Below are 18,164 nucleotides of genomic sequence, written 5' to 3' on the forward strand. Positions count from 1 at the left end.
GAATTTGCGTTTCACTTTGATTTAATGGTTTTGAATCAATTGAAAAAAAAAAATGCCTATATATATATATATAAAATAAAAGCCTATACATATATATAAAATAATTCCTATATATACATATATATACAAAAAATCCTATATATATATATATATAAAATAAAAAGATTGTATTATATATACTTCGTAAATATTTTGTTAAATCTTCGGATTCGTGTATTTTTTTTCTTTTTTTTTTTTCTTTATATCTTTCTCGAATTATTTTAACAAAGTAGATAAAAATCTAATAAAATTGGATATTATATTTGTAAGATTGGATATAATTTCACGTCGTCGCGATATAACACGACAATGATTTATAAAGATCGTTGCTAAAATAAGCATAAACTATACGTCATGTTCTTTTTTTTTTAGATTTAAGGACGCATATAAAAGACCTAAATGTGAAACGTTAACACGAAGGAGCCCTTCGACAAAGTGTCGATGTTTTATAATATAGTATGTACACAATCTTGAGGAAGGAACATTTAAATACTGCTGACTTGTCATTGCCATACTAAAACCACAAAATCACCGATAAACTTCTCATTTATTGACGAATCTACAGTCGCATAAGTACTTTTTTCGAATTGATGGTAAAAAACCAGCCATTAGGAACGTTTGAATTTATGACAAATTTGAAGAGTATAAAGAAAACTTTTTAAAAAATAGAAGAAATCGACGATCACATTTCTCTATGCATCTCCTGTATAATATTTCGACAATTAAAAAAAAAAAGTCAAATTTTCGAAAAGAATATCATTTAATTTTCACAGTAATAAAAATTTTTCTTCACAAATATTTTTACATAAATCTTTTTATATTTTTTCTCGATGAATATGAATTAACGTAAAATAAAAATACTTTTTATATTGTGTTCCGTTTCATCGGCCAATACAAATTCGTTTCTTACTAAATAAATCCAAAGTTTCTAATGTTTTTTTTTAATATAAGTTATACTATAACTTATATTATATAATTTTTATATACATTATATAATTTTTTTTTTCTAAATATCAACAAAAAATTATGGAATAGGGAGTGTTAACGAACTAATTCAAAAATGTTCGAATTTATTTAAATAAATATTCTATATCGATCTTACTATTCTCCGTTATTTTCTTTAACATGTAGAGCGTCGAATAAATTTACTCGTCCGAAGAAAAAAAAAAAGAAAAAAAAAAAAAGAAAAAAAAACCAGAAAAAAACAAAAAAATAAAATAAAATAAAACAATGATTGAGTAGATGACAAAAATTGATAGATTTTCATTCATAATAAAAATAAATTTTCATTCAGTAATACATAACGATAAATTTTTCCTGATTAATCTTCTCAATGATACGATTGATAAATACGAATGAAAATGAAATTCATTCATAGCTCTCATTCAATAATATTCACCGATAACTTCTTTCCAATTAATTTTCTCAATGATACGATTGATAGATAACGAATGAAAATAAATTTCATTCATAGTTCTCACTCAATAATACGCACCGATAACTTCTTTCTAATTAATCTTCTCAACGATATTGCGATTGATAAAATACGAATAAAAGAAAAAAAAAAAAAATATCTATTGGAAAGGTCATAACACAAATAAGTTCAATTATTATTCATTTAGAATTATAATATGTTTATATTAGCGATGGAACTTATTTATGTACATTACAATCTAATACTTTGTATATTTCCTTTTTAGATAAGCGCAAAGAAGAGTAAAAAAAAAAAAAAATAGAAAAAAAAAAAAAAAAAGAAAAAGAAAAAAGCAAAAAAACGTTTTTTTTCTAATGTTATGTATCGTATAACATGGACGTAGAAGACATCGAAAGGAAGATAGAGGCTGAATGGTATCTCGTAAAACAGCTTATTAAGTCGCAGAAGGAGAAGGCGAAATGGCATGTTAGCCAATAGGAAGTAAATTCTTGTTGGGAAGGCTTCTACCGGAGAAGCAGTATTTCGTAGAGGAAGCATAAAACTAAGAATCGACCAATGGCGTCGTGTTTCGTGTTCTTCTTCGAGGGTTGAAAGAGGGTAGTCGAAGTAGGGTTGCAGAAAATGTACTATCTCGCTTTTTCGATCCCTTACTCGTTTCTTCAGTAATGGCAAATATTCCGTAGCCGATATTATATGCTTCTGCACGGCTTCCATTAAACGTTAAGATCCCCTAAATTAATCTCGTAAAGAGAAAAAGAAAAAAAAAAAAAAAAGGAAGTTAGGCGAACAGAGAAGATTGCTTCTGTATTCTGATCGGACACACGATGATCGAACGGATCGCGAAGAAATTTATTGCTTCTATCTCATCTCGAGTATCTACGAATGCAAATTCATATTTCTACGTTTAAAATATTGTAGGTGAGTACATGACTATTATTTCAATTTCTATTTGTAAATTTTTTTTATGAAGATAAACGTTCACGTCGAACCCATGCTATCCCGGAATCTTTGTAACAGAAATAAACTTTAGATATGTTTATTACATTTTTAAAATGTCGAAAGATAGGAAGTTGTTAATCAATACGAATAATTTCTATTCTTATCTTTTATATATATATATTCTTTTTGTTTCTTTTTTTTTTTTTTTAACAGTTTTCTCTATCATATCTAAATCGCATACGATAGAAAAGTTATAATGTTTTTCAATAAGATCGTCGTGTTAAATAGTGGAATAGAAAAGAAAATCAGTTAATATGTTCTCAGTTCCAAAAAAATTTTATTTGATTGATCATTTTACCAGGTAATATTAAATTAAGAATTATTGCATATCGAGGTACATACACGCAGTACAGACGGTCTATCACTTAATGATTGCATATCGATATATCAAAAGTTATGAATGAGTTTGGTCGTGACTCGAAATGCGACGAAATCGAGACGATATCGATTATTTGATTTGAAAGGACTGATAGAATTCGGGAGTATTGTAATAGCTCATCTGTATGAGTCTCAACTCCATTTGAATTCATTTGTCCGATTCATGTGCCTTTCGGATTTATAGAAAAAGGAATTTGATGATAGTAGATATTTCCAAAGCCACTCCACGTGCACGTCAATATCATAATTCCTATTGAGACGTTTCTCTGTATACAATACTCAAAATACCAAAAATAATTATTATTGGCATTTTGATTTTTTGAAACACCCATGGCGTTTTTTAATTTAGTCTTTTTTTTCTTTCAGTATTTTTTCGATTTTTTTTTTTGCTTTTTTTCCTTTTTTTTCTTTTTTTTTCTTTTTTCTTTTTTTTTTCTTTTCTTTTTTTTTTTTCCGTGTCATTTCCACCAACGATTATCTCTTATTCTCCGATCGATATAGTTTATTAATACAATAACGTGTCCACTTTTTTTGTTTTGGAGTTTAGCTTAGATAAACGAGTTATAAATCTATGTATCACAACCAAATCACTGTACAATTCGGAATGTTAGAAGTTATGGAAAAAGTTTCCCCTTTTTCCGTGGTTTTTTTTTTTTATTTTTTTATTTTCTTATTTTTTGTTTTTCTTTTTTTTTGTTTTTCTTTTTTTTCTCTCTCTCTCTCTCTCTCTCTCCGTCTCTCTCTTTCTGTAGGCGTAATTGTACGAAGTATTATTCGCTCGGAAAATTTTTTTAAGGCCGACTTCAAAGTAAACATTATATCATCTGGTTGCGGCATTTGTTTAAAATGCATAAAAAAGCATATGGTCCCACTGAACAAAAAATCAATGGTACTCTTGATATCTTCAAAAAGGACCTTGTGAAAAATTCAGTTTATTTATCTTACGTCAAACCTGGAAACCACAAAATTCGTACGAAATGTTTCTTTCGAAAATGGAAAAAAAATGAAAAATGAAAGATATGAACGAACTGTATTATATATATGTATATATATATATATATATATGTATATACATATATATATATATGTATATATATATATATGTATATATATATATATATATGTATATATATGTATATATATATATATTATGGTTATCTTTTGAATAAATTTAATAAATATATTTAGCCGCTATATGATGGACGGTTCTTTTTTGTTTATTGACCAAAGTTTAGGCACATACGCTTCTGTGTTCTACTTAAAATTTAAGTTATACTTAAGGTTACGGTCTGACGAATTATTATAACGATTATTTAGAAAAAGGATGAGAGTAAAGATGTTCGATATTAATTTATGAAAATATTTAATTCAAAATTTGTATTCTAATACAAATTAATCTTTAGAGATAAGTAAGCCTTAAGTTTTACTTAAACTTCAAATAGATCCAGTACCATCTATTGGATTTTAGCATTTCTTAAATATTAAGTTAAAACGATAAAAGATTTCAGTGATATTACATATTCTATCATTGTCTTCTGTATTATTTTAACTATGTTCATAAGATCGGCATTTTGGCCAAAGTAACTTATATATGAATAATGAATGAGTAATTATATATGAAAATCTAATGCAATAAATCTATGCAATTGTAAATTATATATGAATATGAATGAATATTGCATTTTGAGATAAGTTAATAAATTGAATTCTCTCTCTCTCTCTCTCTCTCTCTTTCTCTCTCTCTCTCTCTCTTTCTCTCTCTCTCTCTCTTTTTCTCTATCTCTCTTTCTAAGAATTATCTTTGACGAGCACATAAATCTACAGAATAAAATTGTATGTTCTTAAACAGAAATGTAGGTTCAATTATGACAGTTGGACATATAGATAACAGTTGGCAAACTTATATCTGTATTTTAATATTCTTTTATAGATGATCTTGTGTGCGAAGATTTGTACACGTTTATGTCTTTTGGAAATGAAGATTATTGAAAACCCATTTCTGGTAATATTACTCCTAGATACATCCGCTTCAGTATAAAATCTCTTTAGGTCGAAGCCTCAGTCCGATTCATTGCTTTAAAGACGGTTTATATCGTCATCGCTTTTATATATCTTAACTATAATTATTTATAATAGATTCTTACCTCATAGGATCTTTAAAGTAATCCGACGGTACTTGAAATAATTCTGGATCAACATCGTCACGAAAGGAAAACTCTTGAAAAGTTATTTTTGCCGTAACGGTAGGTAAAATAGGTATATCGATCTTCACAGGGAAACCGGGAGGTAATTTCATTAGAACAAATTGTCTCAATTTGTTAAAATGCTTAAATGGTGCTACAACTTCCAAAACATTGAGTAGCATGTCTACTGTTAATGGAAAATCTGGGCTCATAGCAACAGTTGCTTTGAAGGGCTTACTACTTTCTTTATAAACCATATTTCTTCCTAAAAGAGGACATTGTCCTGAAGGTGCAAGTTTATATTCTTCCCATGTAATATTCGACTCTGGGGGTGGATTTAAAGATGCTCTTCTCATAGGAGGCTAAAATAATGTTAGAACATTAGAAATATATTTTATTCTATATCATTAAAAAAAGAATAAAATCAAAATTATTTACTTCGTCGTTTGCAAACCCTTGCGAATTTCCTTTTGTAAGGGATTCCATTATAGCTTTGTTCTTTTGCAAATCTTCTTCGCTCAAATGTTCCCGTCTCTTTCTACTTTCTAATACCATACCGTTAATTTGATAAAAGTCTGCTGTAAAAGGTCCTACCATTTCCTATAAGAAATATTTTGTTTCACGTTAGATGTGACATTTATCAAAACTATGCTTTCACTATGTTTTTAATTAAAATGATCATTTATCATTAATCTTAGATACCCTTTTATCCTCTCTAAAAATCCATCCGGTTTGGGCTCTAGTAAATGTTATACCTTTGGTCGACATTTGCGTTGCCATTATATCACTAGACATAAGGATATCAACTTCATTTTCAATTTCAACCTCTGTTTCCTAAAAAAAATACTTTTTATTATGATTCTGAAATAATGAAAGTTCATTAAAATAAAATAAAAACATACCTCATATCTCAAACGTTGATAAAGTTTAGCCTTATTGTCAAGGATAGTCAAAGATTTGCCAGGCTTTTTATCTCCATTAAAAATAAACGATATGTCACCTCTTTCCCATCTCATATCATTAAAGTCTACAAGAGTAGTATCCATTCTAATTGACGCTCCACTTTTATATATCCTACATATATCCGATGGTAATACTCTTGATAGTAGAGGCACTAAAAAAAATTAATTTATTATGATAGATTGAATAACAACTTTAATAACCTTGAAAATATTACGTTATTCAAGCAACATAATATATAAAAAATGTTTTTCATCATTGTACCCCAACTTTGAAAGTCCCATTTTAACTCCATATAAAAATCACCCATTTGGTGTAAAGCAGCAATTAAACTCGGCCTTCTTTCCTCCATTTGTTCTCTTGCTTGTTGTTTTAATTTTCTTACTAAAGATGATACTATAAAAAAAATATTATTATTTAGTTTGATGCTAATAATATTGTGTAAAATTTTCATTTGTAAGAACTAACTAGTTTGCCTGTCACCATAACTAATCGCTTCGGCTAGTGGACTCCATCCAGCTAAATTTTTTACCTTAACAGGTGCACCATGGGCGAGTAATAACAGAACACATTCTGCAACATCATTTATTCTTTGCATTCTACTTAAAAAAATCTTATATTTAGCTATTTGTTATATTTGATATTAATGACAAATATTTCATTATATTACCTTTTCTTCCTAACATCACAGCTAAATGCAGAGGTGTATTTCCTAAAAAATACAACATACCTTTGCTTAAAACTTGTTTATTTACAAACATAAGCATTCATGTTTAAATTACTATCTGTTATTCTACAAACTTTCAAATAATATAAATTATTTACTATATTATTGATACTAACCTTGTTTATCTTTTTGGCTGAGATCATGTGTCCTAATCAATGAACTTAAGGTTTTTATATCCCCTTGAAAGATGCATTTATGAAGAGGATACTGTTCACTTTCAGTGTTGTCAGCCATTGTAGCTTGTGTCTAAGATGATATTATAAATTAGTGTTGAAATAAAATAGATTATATATATTGTTTTTAGAGATGATTGAAACGTAACTTTAAAACAAATCATATTATCCAAAACCATAGATTATTATATATTTTTCTCAAGTTTTTACAAAGCAAGCCTTCATGACTTTAAGTGAACTGTTGCAATTGATACTTCTTTGCTATCTGTCGTTTGCCAAATCTTTTTTTACATTGTGTATTATTTTTAGTCCTTATTTAGAACATATACATATTGTAGTTTCTCAATGACATATCCTTTTCTGCGATTGACTCTGATTTAACCCCAGTGACAGAGCATGTTGTTTAATCAAAGTGTTGACATTATTGCTTACCTTAATTAAGACTCAGCCTATTACAGAATCTAATGTGTCAGTATAGTGCGCAATATACATATTTCGTGTAATATCACTAAAATTAAATCGTTTAATAGCAACTTCTACTTAAAGAATTTACATTTATTATAATAATCATCGTGTTATTATTACTAATATAACCAATAATAAAATGCACGTTTTCTCAGTATCATATATTACGCAAAAGTATTGTTATTCATAGAGCTTCTAAGATAAGTATAGAGCATCATGAAATTGGAAATTTATCTTGACTAGGCCTATGTTTCGACCCTTCGAACTATTTGTTTTTGTTAATTAATTCGTCTGTTTATATTTGTACGAATACATCACAAAATATGATGGTAAAACAAACACATCGGTGTAAAATTGATATAGAAACGGCCGCTAATTACATCGATTTACTTTATATATCGATTCTTTTCCTTCGTCGATTAGTCGACTTTTAATACACGATACATCGAGTATCGATATATCAAATCATATTATACGTATACTTATTTTTAAACACAATTAAATATCATAAAAAATATATATATATATATATATATATATATATATATGTGTATATATATATATGGATATATATATATACAAACCGACAAATATTAAATTATATACTTATGAATTGATAAAAATACCGTTGTATAAAATTATTTAAATATTTTTTTCTTCTTCTTGACTATAACCTTTATAATAAAAAGTCAATATAAAAACGAAAATAATACAACTCATCTCAAATTTTGAACTTTGTCAATATCTTTATTTAATATTTTTTCCTAAGAATACTTTTTTTTTTCTATCATAAAGCATACAATTTTTTTTTTTTTTTTTTTTTTTTTTAATATACATACCTAATTATTTAGTCGTATACTTTTTATTTACCTTTCGTATCGGAAAGGAATGGGTAACATGAAAAGTTTGAATCGAGTTCCAAACTAATACGCTAGAGAGCACTAGTGAAGCGATATATAATATGAATTGAAATTTCATGCTTCTATTCTATATACGTACACACATACATACACACCCTATCCACAATTTTATTTCTTATCGAAGAAATATTTAAGAAATTCAATTAATCAGACGAATTATCAATAATATGTAGCATCTCTTTTGTCTTGTTGATTTTTTGTTTTTCTTTTTCCGACGTTTTATCAGTATCCATTTCTTGCTTCATTTTTCTATAAAAAAAAAAAAATATATATATATATATATAAATTATTAAATAATATATTGAATAGAAATAGTTTCAAAAAAATTCACAAAACGGACTCTTATATCTTTACCTGTATTTTGTTCTACGTAAACGCACTTTGATCATATAAAAAATAATATATCCTATTAATGTTAATAAAGTTCCCATTAAACCTAACATTATTGCCAATAAGATGATATTTAATTGAGACCAAAAATCATCGTTTCCGGGATTTTCAATTGGATCGATTGTTAATGGATAACTGTTAACAAAACTAAATGTTATTATAAAATTATTAACAAATCTCTCTCTCTTTCTCTCTCTCTCTCTCTCTCTCTCTCTCTCTCTCTCTCTCTCCATCTGTCCGATTTCATATTAGAAAGTTTAAATATACTTTACAGACATTATAAATTTAAATTACATGATAAATTTTAATTAAAAAAAAAAAAAAATGAAGAAAAGAAATGTACAAATTTAAATTAATTTTTAAATCATTAAGTCTTTGAAACAAATTAATATTGTCCATATTTAAATACAATTTAACTGACTATGTCTCAATTTCTTGTTCGCTTAATTTATCAAATGGTCGATTCATAATTCTTTCCATATCCATTCCAAGTTGTTTAAACGTGGATTTCCCAAGCCAATCAGCTAAGTCATTGTGACCCAATTGACGAAGTCGATGAACTAAGGCTTCATGGCTTTGACCAAGACCTTCATTTGGAGAACTGTTCCAATGAACTAATTGTCTTATGCACGGAATATCCTCTTCTACTGTGCGTTCTGCCACATAATCTCTTTTTTTTTTCTTTTTTTTTTTTTCTTTGCTTTATTCAATTATTTTTTTATTTCTAATGTAATACAAAAAGAATCTAAACGCATGTTAATATTAATTTATAAAAATATAATTTTTTTTTTTTTAAATCATACATAATTATAAGCTTCTTATATTTCATAGACTCTTTGATAAAATTATTTTCTTACTAGAGTAAAAACATTTTCGTTTTTTATTCATCTGTATAAAATTTGATAAAAAAATCTTCAACATTTTTTTTTTATTTTATTTTTTTTTTTTATTTTTTTTTGTAAGAAATCTAAACATCGTTATAGCAAAAAAGAATATATATATATATATATATATATATATATATATATATATATATATATATATATATATAAAGAATTCATTTATAGCAGTTTCAAGATCACTTTTATGCTCTCATACATGTATATTATTAATATTATTTTTTCTCTTTTTTTTTAAATTTACCTGCTGCCGCCAAATTCATCGGCAATTCATATGACGTGTAATGTAGGGCAGCAATGAGACGTCGACATTCGAATGGATCTAAACGTGCAGCAAGATATTCCAATTGACTCAAATTAATGTCAATCGTGCAAAAAGTATCATACAATAATGCAAAATATACAAACAAATATACGGTGAAATGAAACTCTAAGTTTTTCATTGATGAATTGCAATTATATAGGTTTAGGTTACAAAACAAAAAATAAATGTTGATCGAAAATGAATTTTTTTTTTTTAAAGATTGTCACGTTTATAAATCAATGCCACTCAGTTTTGCCTTAACATAAAAGTTTATATAAGGTGACCAGAAATCAAGTTAAGATCAATAGTTCTTTCTGTACATATACAGAGACATTAAAGGTAATTAAAGAAAAGTGATGTCGAATAATCTTTAAATTTTGTGTTAAAAAATCAACAAAAAAAAAAAATAAATAAATAAATCTTATTAATAATATTCAATTAATTTCTAATTATTAATACTTAATTATGTATTTAAAAATTGTTGAAAAATTGTTTATCCTTTTACGGAGACATAGATATATTGTACTTATTACAGGTTGCTTTAATTAACCTTCTCGATATCTTATCATCTTGGTTTCATCATATCTTTATCAATTTGATTAATTTTTAATATTTATCTAATAATTATATAATAATCGATAATGATGCTCAATAATTTTCTTTCTTAAAAATTGCTCAAATAAATAAAAAAAAAAATATATATATATATATATGTTTATATGTACTTTGAGTTCTTATTATCTCTTGTGCTTTTTTCGAGTTTTCTTTCTTTTTTTTTTGAAACATTTGCAACATCCAGTTGGCGATGGTTCTGCTTGAATACTAGATGTTGTTGTCATAGCAAGTTGCGGTACTGGTTGTGTTACATTCTGAGTTACTGGCTTGGTTTCCTTTTTTTGTATCTTTTTTACACTCATCAAGCCACTCTTCGATTCTCTCTTGCCCTTTTCTACATCCAACGACGATAATCTATTAGAGAATATATTTTTATGATTTTCTTATACCATAAATTTTAACATATCTATTATTTAGATTAAATAAAAAATGTTTTTTTATAATTTTTATAATACCTATCTTTTTTCTTTTTTCCTACCACCTTATTTACTAAAGCCATTAATTTCTTTCTTAAATGCAATGTGCAACAACAAGTTAAGATTATCGTTATGACGACGACAATACCGACAATTTGGAGTGGCATTTTATAGGTAGAAATTTCTAAAGAAAACATATCAAATGAACGAATATTAAGAATTTTCATACGAAAAAAAAAATATTATCATCCTTTATAATACCCTTTATAATACCCTTACCTTCTCTCAATTGCGTTTTATTTAAAGAAGGAATAAACTTATCTAAGTCCATCCTGTTCTCTCTTTTAAAATCTTTATTATTATTGTTGCTTAGGATAATCGTAATATTTTTGTCGTAATAATCTCTAAATATAAAAATATAATGTTGAGATAATTATAGACCATGAAAAGTATTTATTATATTCGTTATATTCTTATATCCTTGTGTTTTTATTTATATATTTTTAGCTTGCCAAAAAAAAAAAAGAAATGAAAAAAAAAATATAACATCATTAAGTATTTTTTCAAAAGCAAGATGTTTGCTTTTTCATCCCAATTAATTAAAAATAAAAAAATTATACAAATTATTATATTTAATGATTCCAGTAAGAAAAAAAAAAAAAAACAATTTTGTAGCATTTAAAATAACCCACCTAATAAATCACAAAATATGATTTCATAATTTTACATCGTACAATTTTCTCTTATAAATAAATTATCATAAGAGTTTTACACACCGAGTTAAAATATTTTGAATTTCTTCGTCGAACGTTGACGACAAGATGGTCTCGGTACTAAGTTGTAATAAATTATTTAATCTCGATTGTAAATTTTTATATGCCGCGTCCCTTTTTAATTCGTTCATTTTGAATAGAGAACAAAAATCTTGATGATCTTATTCTCCATCGAAGATCTAGAAAGAGATCATTGATAGTTCTTATAAGAGATTATATTATTTTCAATAAATTTATATAAATGTATACGTATGTGAAGCTCGATAAAATAATTATTAAATAATAATATAAATACTGCACGAATTTCTTTTTTAAAATATTTTTTCTAATTTATTTACTTAACCTTTCTGCACTAAATACAAATACATTCTGACAATGTATTTTCAAAAAACATGTGTATGTGTGTGTGTGTACGTATACGCGTGTGTGTACGTGTATTAAAATGTCTACATATTAAGCGTGAAGATATTATCTTATCGAATGTTTATTTTTTTTTTTTCGTGATAATAACGGAAATGCCCGATGGTAAAAAAATTTTGAACTTTTTAAATATTTTTCTACGATGCGATTTGTACGTAACATTTATGTTTTAATCATTATTTTCATAACAGTAAGTTAATTATATAAGTTTTCAATTTCTGCACGTATATCTTTTAAATAATTTTTCGTTTCGATCCTTCTTTAGAATCGATTTTTATAATATAACATAGGTTATGGTTTTTTACATTATTAAATGAAAAAATTGTTAAATAAAAATTGTTAAGTAAAATATATATATATATATAATATTTAATATTTTATCAGAAATATGGCTCGCACAATGCAATGGTGGACGAGAACGGTTTTGATCGAAAGGAATTCGAATATTTATCATTAAGATTAAATCCTTTAGAATGTTTTCGACTTATAAACATAATGAGCGCTTCGATGAAATATATTCCTGAGATGCGGACGACGAGGATTCTACGGGAATATTTCAACAACGATGGAATCACAAAACGGGATTGTCTGATCAGACTTGAAAATTGGAACAATAATTATCTAGGTGCTAATACGGTAAAACAGAGTTCATATAACATTGAGGTCTTTTCTTTCAGTAACCGTATGTGTCGATTATTTCATTCATTAAATATGCCAAATTTAATTAAAAAAATCATTTCTCGAAACAATTCATAAAACTGTTATAATAATAGATAGGGGTTAATAATGTGTGTATGTATGTGTTAAAAAAAAAAAAAAAAAAAAAAAAAAAAAAAAAAGGAGGAGAAAATTCTAATCGCGAGATGATGGATGTGACCTTGAGAATGTTAGGAAGACCTGATCTAGCGAAATATATAAGAAGAAATAAAAATGTCAAATCTTTCGATCCTATCGTCAACGATGAACTGTCCAAGGGACAATCGCATTCAATTTCAAAACGAAATTTATATAAAAATATGGAAGAAGAATTCGTTGGTAAGGAGAAGGAAAAAAATGAAAAAGTAAAAAATAATTGCACAAATCAGGTTCATGAAAATCAGCACACTGTGTCTTCAACTGAAGGAAAAAAGACATCGTACGTTTGTTAAAATTGTATTATTCATTATTATATATTTATTATTTATTTATTTTCATATTCATTTATCTTATATTATAGTCAAGAAAAACCATCCAATGATGTGAGTGAAAATAAACAAGTAACTGATACTACCGAAAGTTCAACATCTATGCAATGGCTTAATCTTTTCCTTCTTCTTATCTTTTTCTTCATCATTTCGTGCGTCATATTATTTTGCGTAACTCGTAAGTGGAAACGTACAAAACTGATGGGGGCAAAACCGATGTAATTATTTGAATAATTTCAATGATTAACATATATGTAAACGAAAATGAATATGACACATTTGTATACCTTTTTTTTTTTTTTAAAAATAGCCATCTCGAAGAAAAAGGAAAATTGAGTGGTTGCACGTGTAATTGCTCAGATATGGATATTGAAAGCGGATCGTTAGAGCAATGTTCTTCAAAATATCACAGAAGTCGTAGAAATGATCAAGAAAAATCTCGAATACTTTCGAAAAAACGAAAGAAAGAAAAACCAAGGGACGTATGTGTTAAGAAATATCCCGATACATATGTTAAGAAAAATTTGAAAGTTAACGAGAAAAGAAAAAAGCATAAAACTAAAAGAAAATCATTAAGAACGAAAGATTTGGATGAAGGAAAAGTAAATGAAATTTTATATATATATATATATATATATATATATATATATATATTTTTTTTTTTTTTTGCATAATTATATAGTTCATATATTTGTTCATTCCTTATGTAAGATTTTTTTTAAATATTCTTTTCTCTCTCTCTCTCTCTCTCTCTCTCTCTCTCTCTCTCTTTTGTAGTCGGATAGAAAGAGAATTCGTTTAAATATGGCCCATGATTTTAAAAGTTATCCAATTTGCGATTGTTGCAAATGTATTGCCGATTACAAATGACGATATTTTCAAAGTATGATGTTTGAAAGTTTAACAAAAGCAAGAAACAAGAAGCATTTTGTGATAAATGGATAACAGATTGCAAATGTTGGATTATTGAATGAAAATGATTTTTATATATGACATCTGATTTAAAATATCGAATTAATTTCGAAAAAAAAGAACCATTATTTTTTTTAAATGAATAGACATATATACCATTGTTGAAACTGATATAATAAATATCATGATAAGTAAATATATGTATATATATATATGTTTTTTTTTTTTTTAAATAAGAAAAGCTTTTGGAAAACCAACTATTTTGACTTTATTAGATTGTTTTACCGTAGTGCTTTTGAAATGGGAGCTTCAAAGTAAACAAATATCCTACAATATCAATTTTTCTCGCGAGCGATGATAGTGATGAAGTCTTATGATTTTTATTATTCCTTATACTTTGATAAAATTCACACGTTCATTGATCACTTTGAATTTGTCATATTTAATTTGTCACAGCTTGCACATAAAGTAATACATATATTTAAATAAGTGTAAAAAAAAGTAACAAAATATAAATATTTAATATTTTATCAAAAAATATGTATTAATATTTATTTTATCTATTTAATGGCATAGACTAATTTTATTTTTAACTATATTTCTAGTTGTCAGACATCTTCAAATTGACCTGTTTCAAATTCAGTATTCGAAGAGAAAGTATCGTTATTTAACATTTGTCTAAAATGCTTTAAAATTGATTTAGCATGTAAATCTGCAGGACAAAAATGTGACTGTAAAATTTGTCTTTTATAAGCAAAGATTGGAGAACATTGTCGGAGTTTCGGTTTCCAATATTCTGTGAAAATAATGCATTATATTACTTACTTTGTATGGTACACTATTGACAGAAAAAAGATAGAAAATATCCCAATTTGTATATCTTACCATTTGGATCAAATTCATCCGCTGAATTTTCTGAATCATCCCAATTTTCCTCAACCCATTCAGAAGAATTCTGTACTTCTTGTAATCTAGAGATTAACCAAAGTCTTCAGTTGTATAATAAGCATTAATTACTATTAATTAGAAAATAAAAGTGATACACACTCATCATCATTAATTTTATATGAGTAAAATGAATGTAAAGATTCATTGTCATCACTGCATTCAGATTCCTTTTTTAAACCAACTTCTCTAAATTCTTTGATCCAATATTCTAATAATACAGCTCTTAAATTTTCATAACTCTTCGTGATTTAATGATATAATATATCAATGTAAAAAAAATTGTGATTTATAAAGTTTTATAGATAATTAATTAGTTTATAGTTTTGTATTTTTATTAATTTTTTATATAGCAGAAATTTTGTGATTATCTTACCGGTAAATCATTAGTTGAAAAATAGTTTTGTTCAAGATCTATTCCTTGTAAACAAGTCATATTAATATTAATATCTGTTGCTGTAAAAAATTTATTATCATAAAGGTCCAGAAACTGTAAATTATTTAAATGCATCATAGAACTTGGTAAACAAGTTAATGCATTATAACTAGCTATTAATGTTTTAAGTGATGCCAATTGGCCAATAGAGTCAGGCAAACTAACTAATAAGTTATTATTTATTATCAAATTTTGTAAATTATGCAAGTCACATATTTCATCAGGTAACCAAGTGATGTTATTACAACTAGCATCTATTGTTACCAAAGTCAGAAACTCATTTATGCATTTAGGTATCATTGGAATATTTGTTTTACGAAGATTTATTTCTTTCAGGTTAGATTTATCTTGTATATCTTTAATTGGTAAAACCCAAAATGTATTTCCTTTCTTTGTTATTTCATCATTACCAATATTTAAACTTTCAGGACACTTTAGTCTTTTAATAATTTCACTCAAAAGTTGTTCAGACAATTGACATTGTATCATTGATAATTTTGTAATATTTAACATTGGTATTTCTTCACTTGGAAAATTAAATTTCTGAAACACTGTATAATCTAATAATACTTCTTCCAATTTATAATATTTGTTAGTAAATATCCAATTTAAAAATGATGGACAGATATCATTTTCTTTAGCATAAAATCTTTTAATCTTAATACTGCATAATGGAACATTCAACATAATATGATTATTTTGTGATAAATCTAACATTTCCAAACTGCACATTCCTGTTCTAAGGCAATCAGGAGTACACATAAAATTGTTATTAGCAAGAGAAAGATATTTTAATCTATTTAACATTTTATACGTCCCTGGAATGTCTCTTAATTTATTAGAACTTAAATCCAAATCTTCAAGATTTGATAAATTTCCAATATTTTCTGGAATTTCTTTTATGTTATTATTGTGTACCTTTAAAGATACTAATTTTTCTAGATTTCCAATTACACTTGGCAAACATGAAAGTTGATTATTATTGAGAATAAGATGTTGTAGATTTTTTAATAGATCCAAATAGTCAGGTAGATCTTTTAAATAATTGTCAGATAAATCTAACTTTATTAGATTAGTTAATTTATTTGGCAAAAGTTTATTACTAGAATTATATATATTTTGTATATATAGGATACTTTTAAGATTTAGTGATCCCTTTGTATAATTGTTCATTGGTACTGAATTCTTGTTAGACGATTCTATAAGACATGGCCAACATTGATTTACTGTGCTCTCAGATTGTTCTTGATATACTAATATTTTCAGATTATCTTTTTCCATCTTTTTACAAACATATATTTAGTTATGAACAATTGCTCTCAAATTAATTCTCAAGTTAACTCTCTTTTATATATAATTTATATGCAATTTTTATTTGATACAGGTATTAGTTTCTAAATTTTTTCAATGATATAGCACTTTAGAAAATACATCATAATACTTTTTATTAAGTATTTCTCTTTTATAACATTACTTTACTTGTAACAGTACAGAAAGTATTTCATTTAACATCAATATATAGAAAATTGATCAAATGTTAGAGGTTATCTAAAAATAAGAGGAAAGCATGATTAATATATCATTATTAATTTAGGTTAAAAATATTAATAATTATGAATATAAGATATCAATAAGCATAAAAAAAGGATCATGGATAAAAGTAAAACAATATACATATATTATTAAATATAAAAATGTATACATACCGTTTTAGGAATGTCAAAGTATTTTAAGAAAAGTTTTATCTAAAAATATTTCATGATTTTCGATGATTCAAAAACTGACACATTGTGATTAGTTAAATCATGTAATTGCGTAGTTAAATGTGTATACATCTTATTGGATAGATAATAAAATAGAAATTAGTATACAATAAAATAGATCGAAAAATGTTCAATTAAAAATATTTTTCTTAATTAACCTTAAATCATCGTGATATAATGTTAAATATAAAAACCTTTTTTTACATTAACTTGATGTAAATATTGAACAATATTTTGTTATATATTATATCGTATATCTCTATCACAGGCATTATAAAAGTATTACACTTGAACTCATTGTATTTAATTATGAACGAATGGATGTCATGTAAACGCACCATTTTAATCGATTTTCTGCGAAAATTTGAACACTATTAAAAAAATTGTGATGAAGAATATTGTTAAAAAGGAAAATATGTCATTAATATAAAAACATTAATGTTTTTAAAAGAAAAGAAAGAATTTACGATCATCATTGTTATTTATGATTATAATTATGTATTCGTTATATTTTAATAATCATAATGTGATAAATATTATAAACGATAATAACAATTATATGCGTCGTCTATATATATTGAGAAATGTATTTTCAAACTTTAGTACGATATTTATAGACGTTTTGATGATGTTAAACAAAGTAATAATTATGTTGTCTATCATAGGGCGTTTTTAAAAAATTTCATTCACATAAATCACATTATTTACATTTTAACTTACTTTAGATATCGTATCTACCTTAATTATATGTTACGTTATAAACATATTATATGATAATATAATGCAATATTATAACGCAATAATAATTAATGTAATATCACAATATAA

The 18,164-nt window shown here is 25.8% G+C and overlaps 4 protein-coding genes across 15 annotated transcripts; 1 reads left to right on the forward strand and 3 right to left on the reverse strand.

Moving 5' to 3' along the window:
* Positions 1-1,883: 1,883 nt before the first annotated feature.
* On the forward strand, positions 1,884-14,691 carry LOC124948537. The gene is made up of 7 exons (XM_047492286.1): positions 1,884-2,392; positions 12,481-12,732; positions 12,937-13,231; positions 13,313-13,334; positions 13,464-13,498; positions 13,591-13,882; positions 14,058-14,691. The coding sequence occupies exons 3-7, from the start codon at positions 12,960-12,962 to the stop codon at positions 14,148-14,150; spliced, it is 714 nt and encodes a 237-aa protein (XP_047348242.1). The 5' UTR covers positions 1,884-2,392; positions 12,481-12,732; positions 12,937-12,959; the 3' UTR covers positions 14,151-14,691.
* Positions 2,731-7,750, reverse strand: LOC124948536 (ankyrin repeat domain-containing protein 13C). 8 transcript variants are annotated; one of them, XM_047492279.1, is made up of 11 exons: positions 7,327-7,750; positions 7,044-7,205; positions 6,838-6,967; positions 6,665-6,706; positions 6,463-6,567; positions 6,259-6,390; positions 5,937-6,148; positions 5,737-5,868; positions 5,473-5,634; positions 4,996-5,396; positions 2,731-3,722 (listed from the first exon to the last, which is right to left on the reverse strand). In XM_047492279.1, the coding sequence occupies exons 2-11, from the start codon at positions 7,071-7,073 to the stop codon at positions 3,506-3,508; spliced, it is 1,563 nt and encodes a 520-aa protein (XP_047348235.1). In that variant the 5' UTR covers positions 7,074-7,205; positions 7,327-7,750; the 3' UTR covers positions 2,731-3,505. The 8 variants fall into 8 exon arrangements, with proteins under 8 accessions (XP_047348235.1, XP_047348234.1, XP_047348236.1 ...); XM_047492278.1 differs by having other exon boundaries at positions 7,044-7,254; XM_047492280.1 differs by lacking the exon at positions 7,044-7,205.
* LOC124948538 lies at positions 8,216-9,481 on the reverse strand. The gene is made up of 3 exons (XM_047492287.1): positions 9,091-9,481; positions 8,634-8,804; positions 8,216-8,528 (listed from the first exon to the last, which is right to left on the reverse strand). The coding sequence occupies exons 1-3, from the start codon at positions 9,153-9,155 to the stop codon at positions 8,423-8,425; spliced, it is 342 nt and encodes a 113-aa protein (XP_047348243.1). The 5' UTR covers positions 9,156-9,481; the 3' UTR covers positions 8,216-8,422.
* Positions 10,598-17,694, reverse strand: LOC124948535 (leucine-rich repeat protein soc-2-like). 5 transcript variants are annotated; one of them, XM_047492274.1, is made up of 10 exons: positions 17,531-17,694; positions 17,280-17,408; positions 15,514-17,121; positions 15,240-15,379; positions 15,078-15,181; positions 14,821-14,988; positions 11,680-11,855; positions 11,183-11,307; positions 10,943-11,087; positions 10,598-10,841 (listed from the first exon to the last, which is right to left on the reverse strand). In XM_047492274.1, the coding sequence occupies exons 3-7, from the start codon at positions 16,852-16,854 to the stop codon at positions 11,776-11,778; spliced, it is 1,833 nt and encodes a 610-aa protein (XP_047348230.1). In that variant the 5' UTR covers positions 16,855-17,121; positions 17,280-17,408; positions 17,531-17,694; the 3' UTR covers positions 10,598-10,841; positions 10,943-11,087; positions 11,183-11,307; positions 11,680-11,775. The 5 variants fall into 5 exon arrangements, with proteins under 5 accessions (XP_047348230.1, XP_047348227.1, XP_047348228.1 ...); XM_047492271.1 differs by having other exon boundaries at positions 17,495-17,550; XM_047492272.1 differs by lacking the exon at positions 17,531-17,694 and having other exon boundaries at positions 11,596-11,855; positions 17,280-17,465.
* Positions 17,695-18,164: the final 470 nt, after the last annotated feature.

This window comes from Vespa velutina, chromosome 4 (assembly GCF_912470025.1).
Source record: "Vespa velutina chromosome 4, iVesVel2.1, whole genome shotgun sequence".
Classification (NCBI taxonomy): domain Eukaryota; kingdom Metazoa; phylum Arthropoda; class Insecta; order Hymenoptera; family Vespidae; genus Vespa; species Vespa velutina.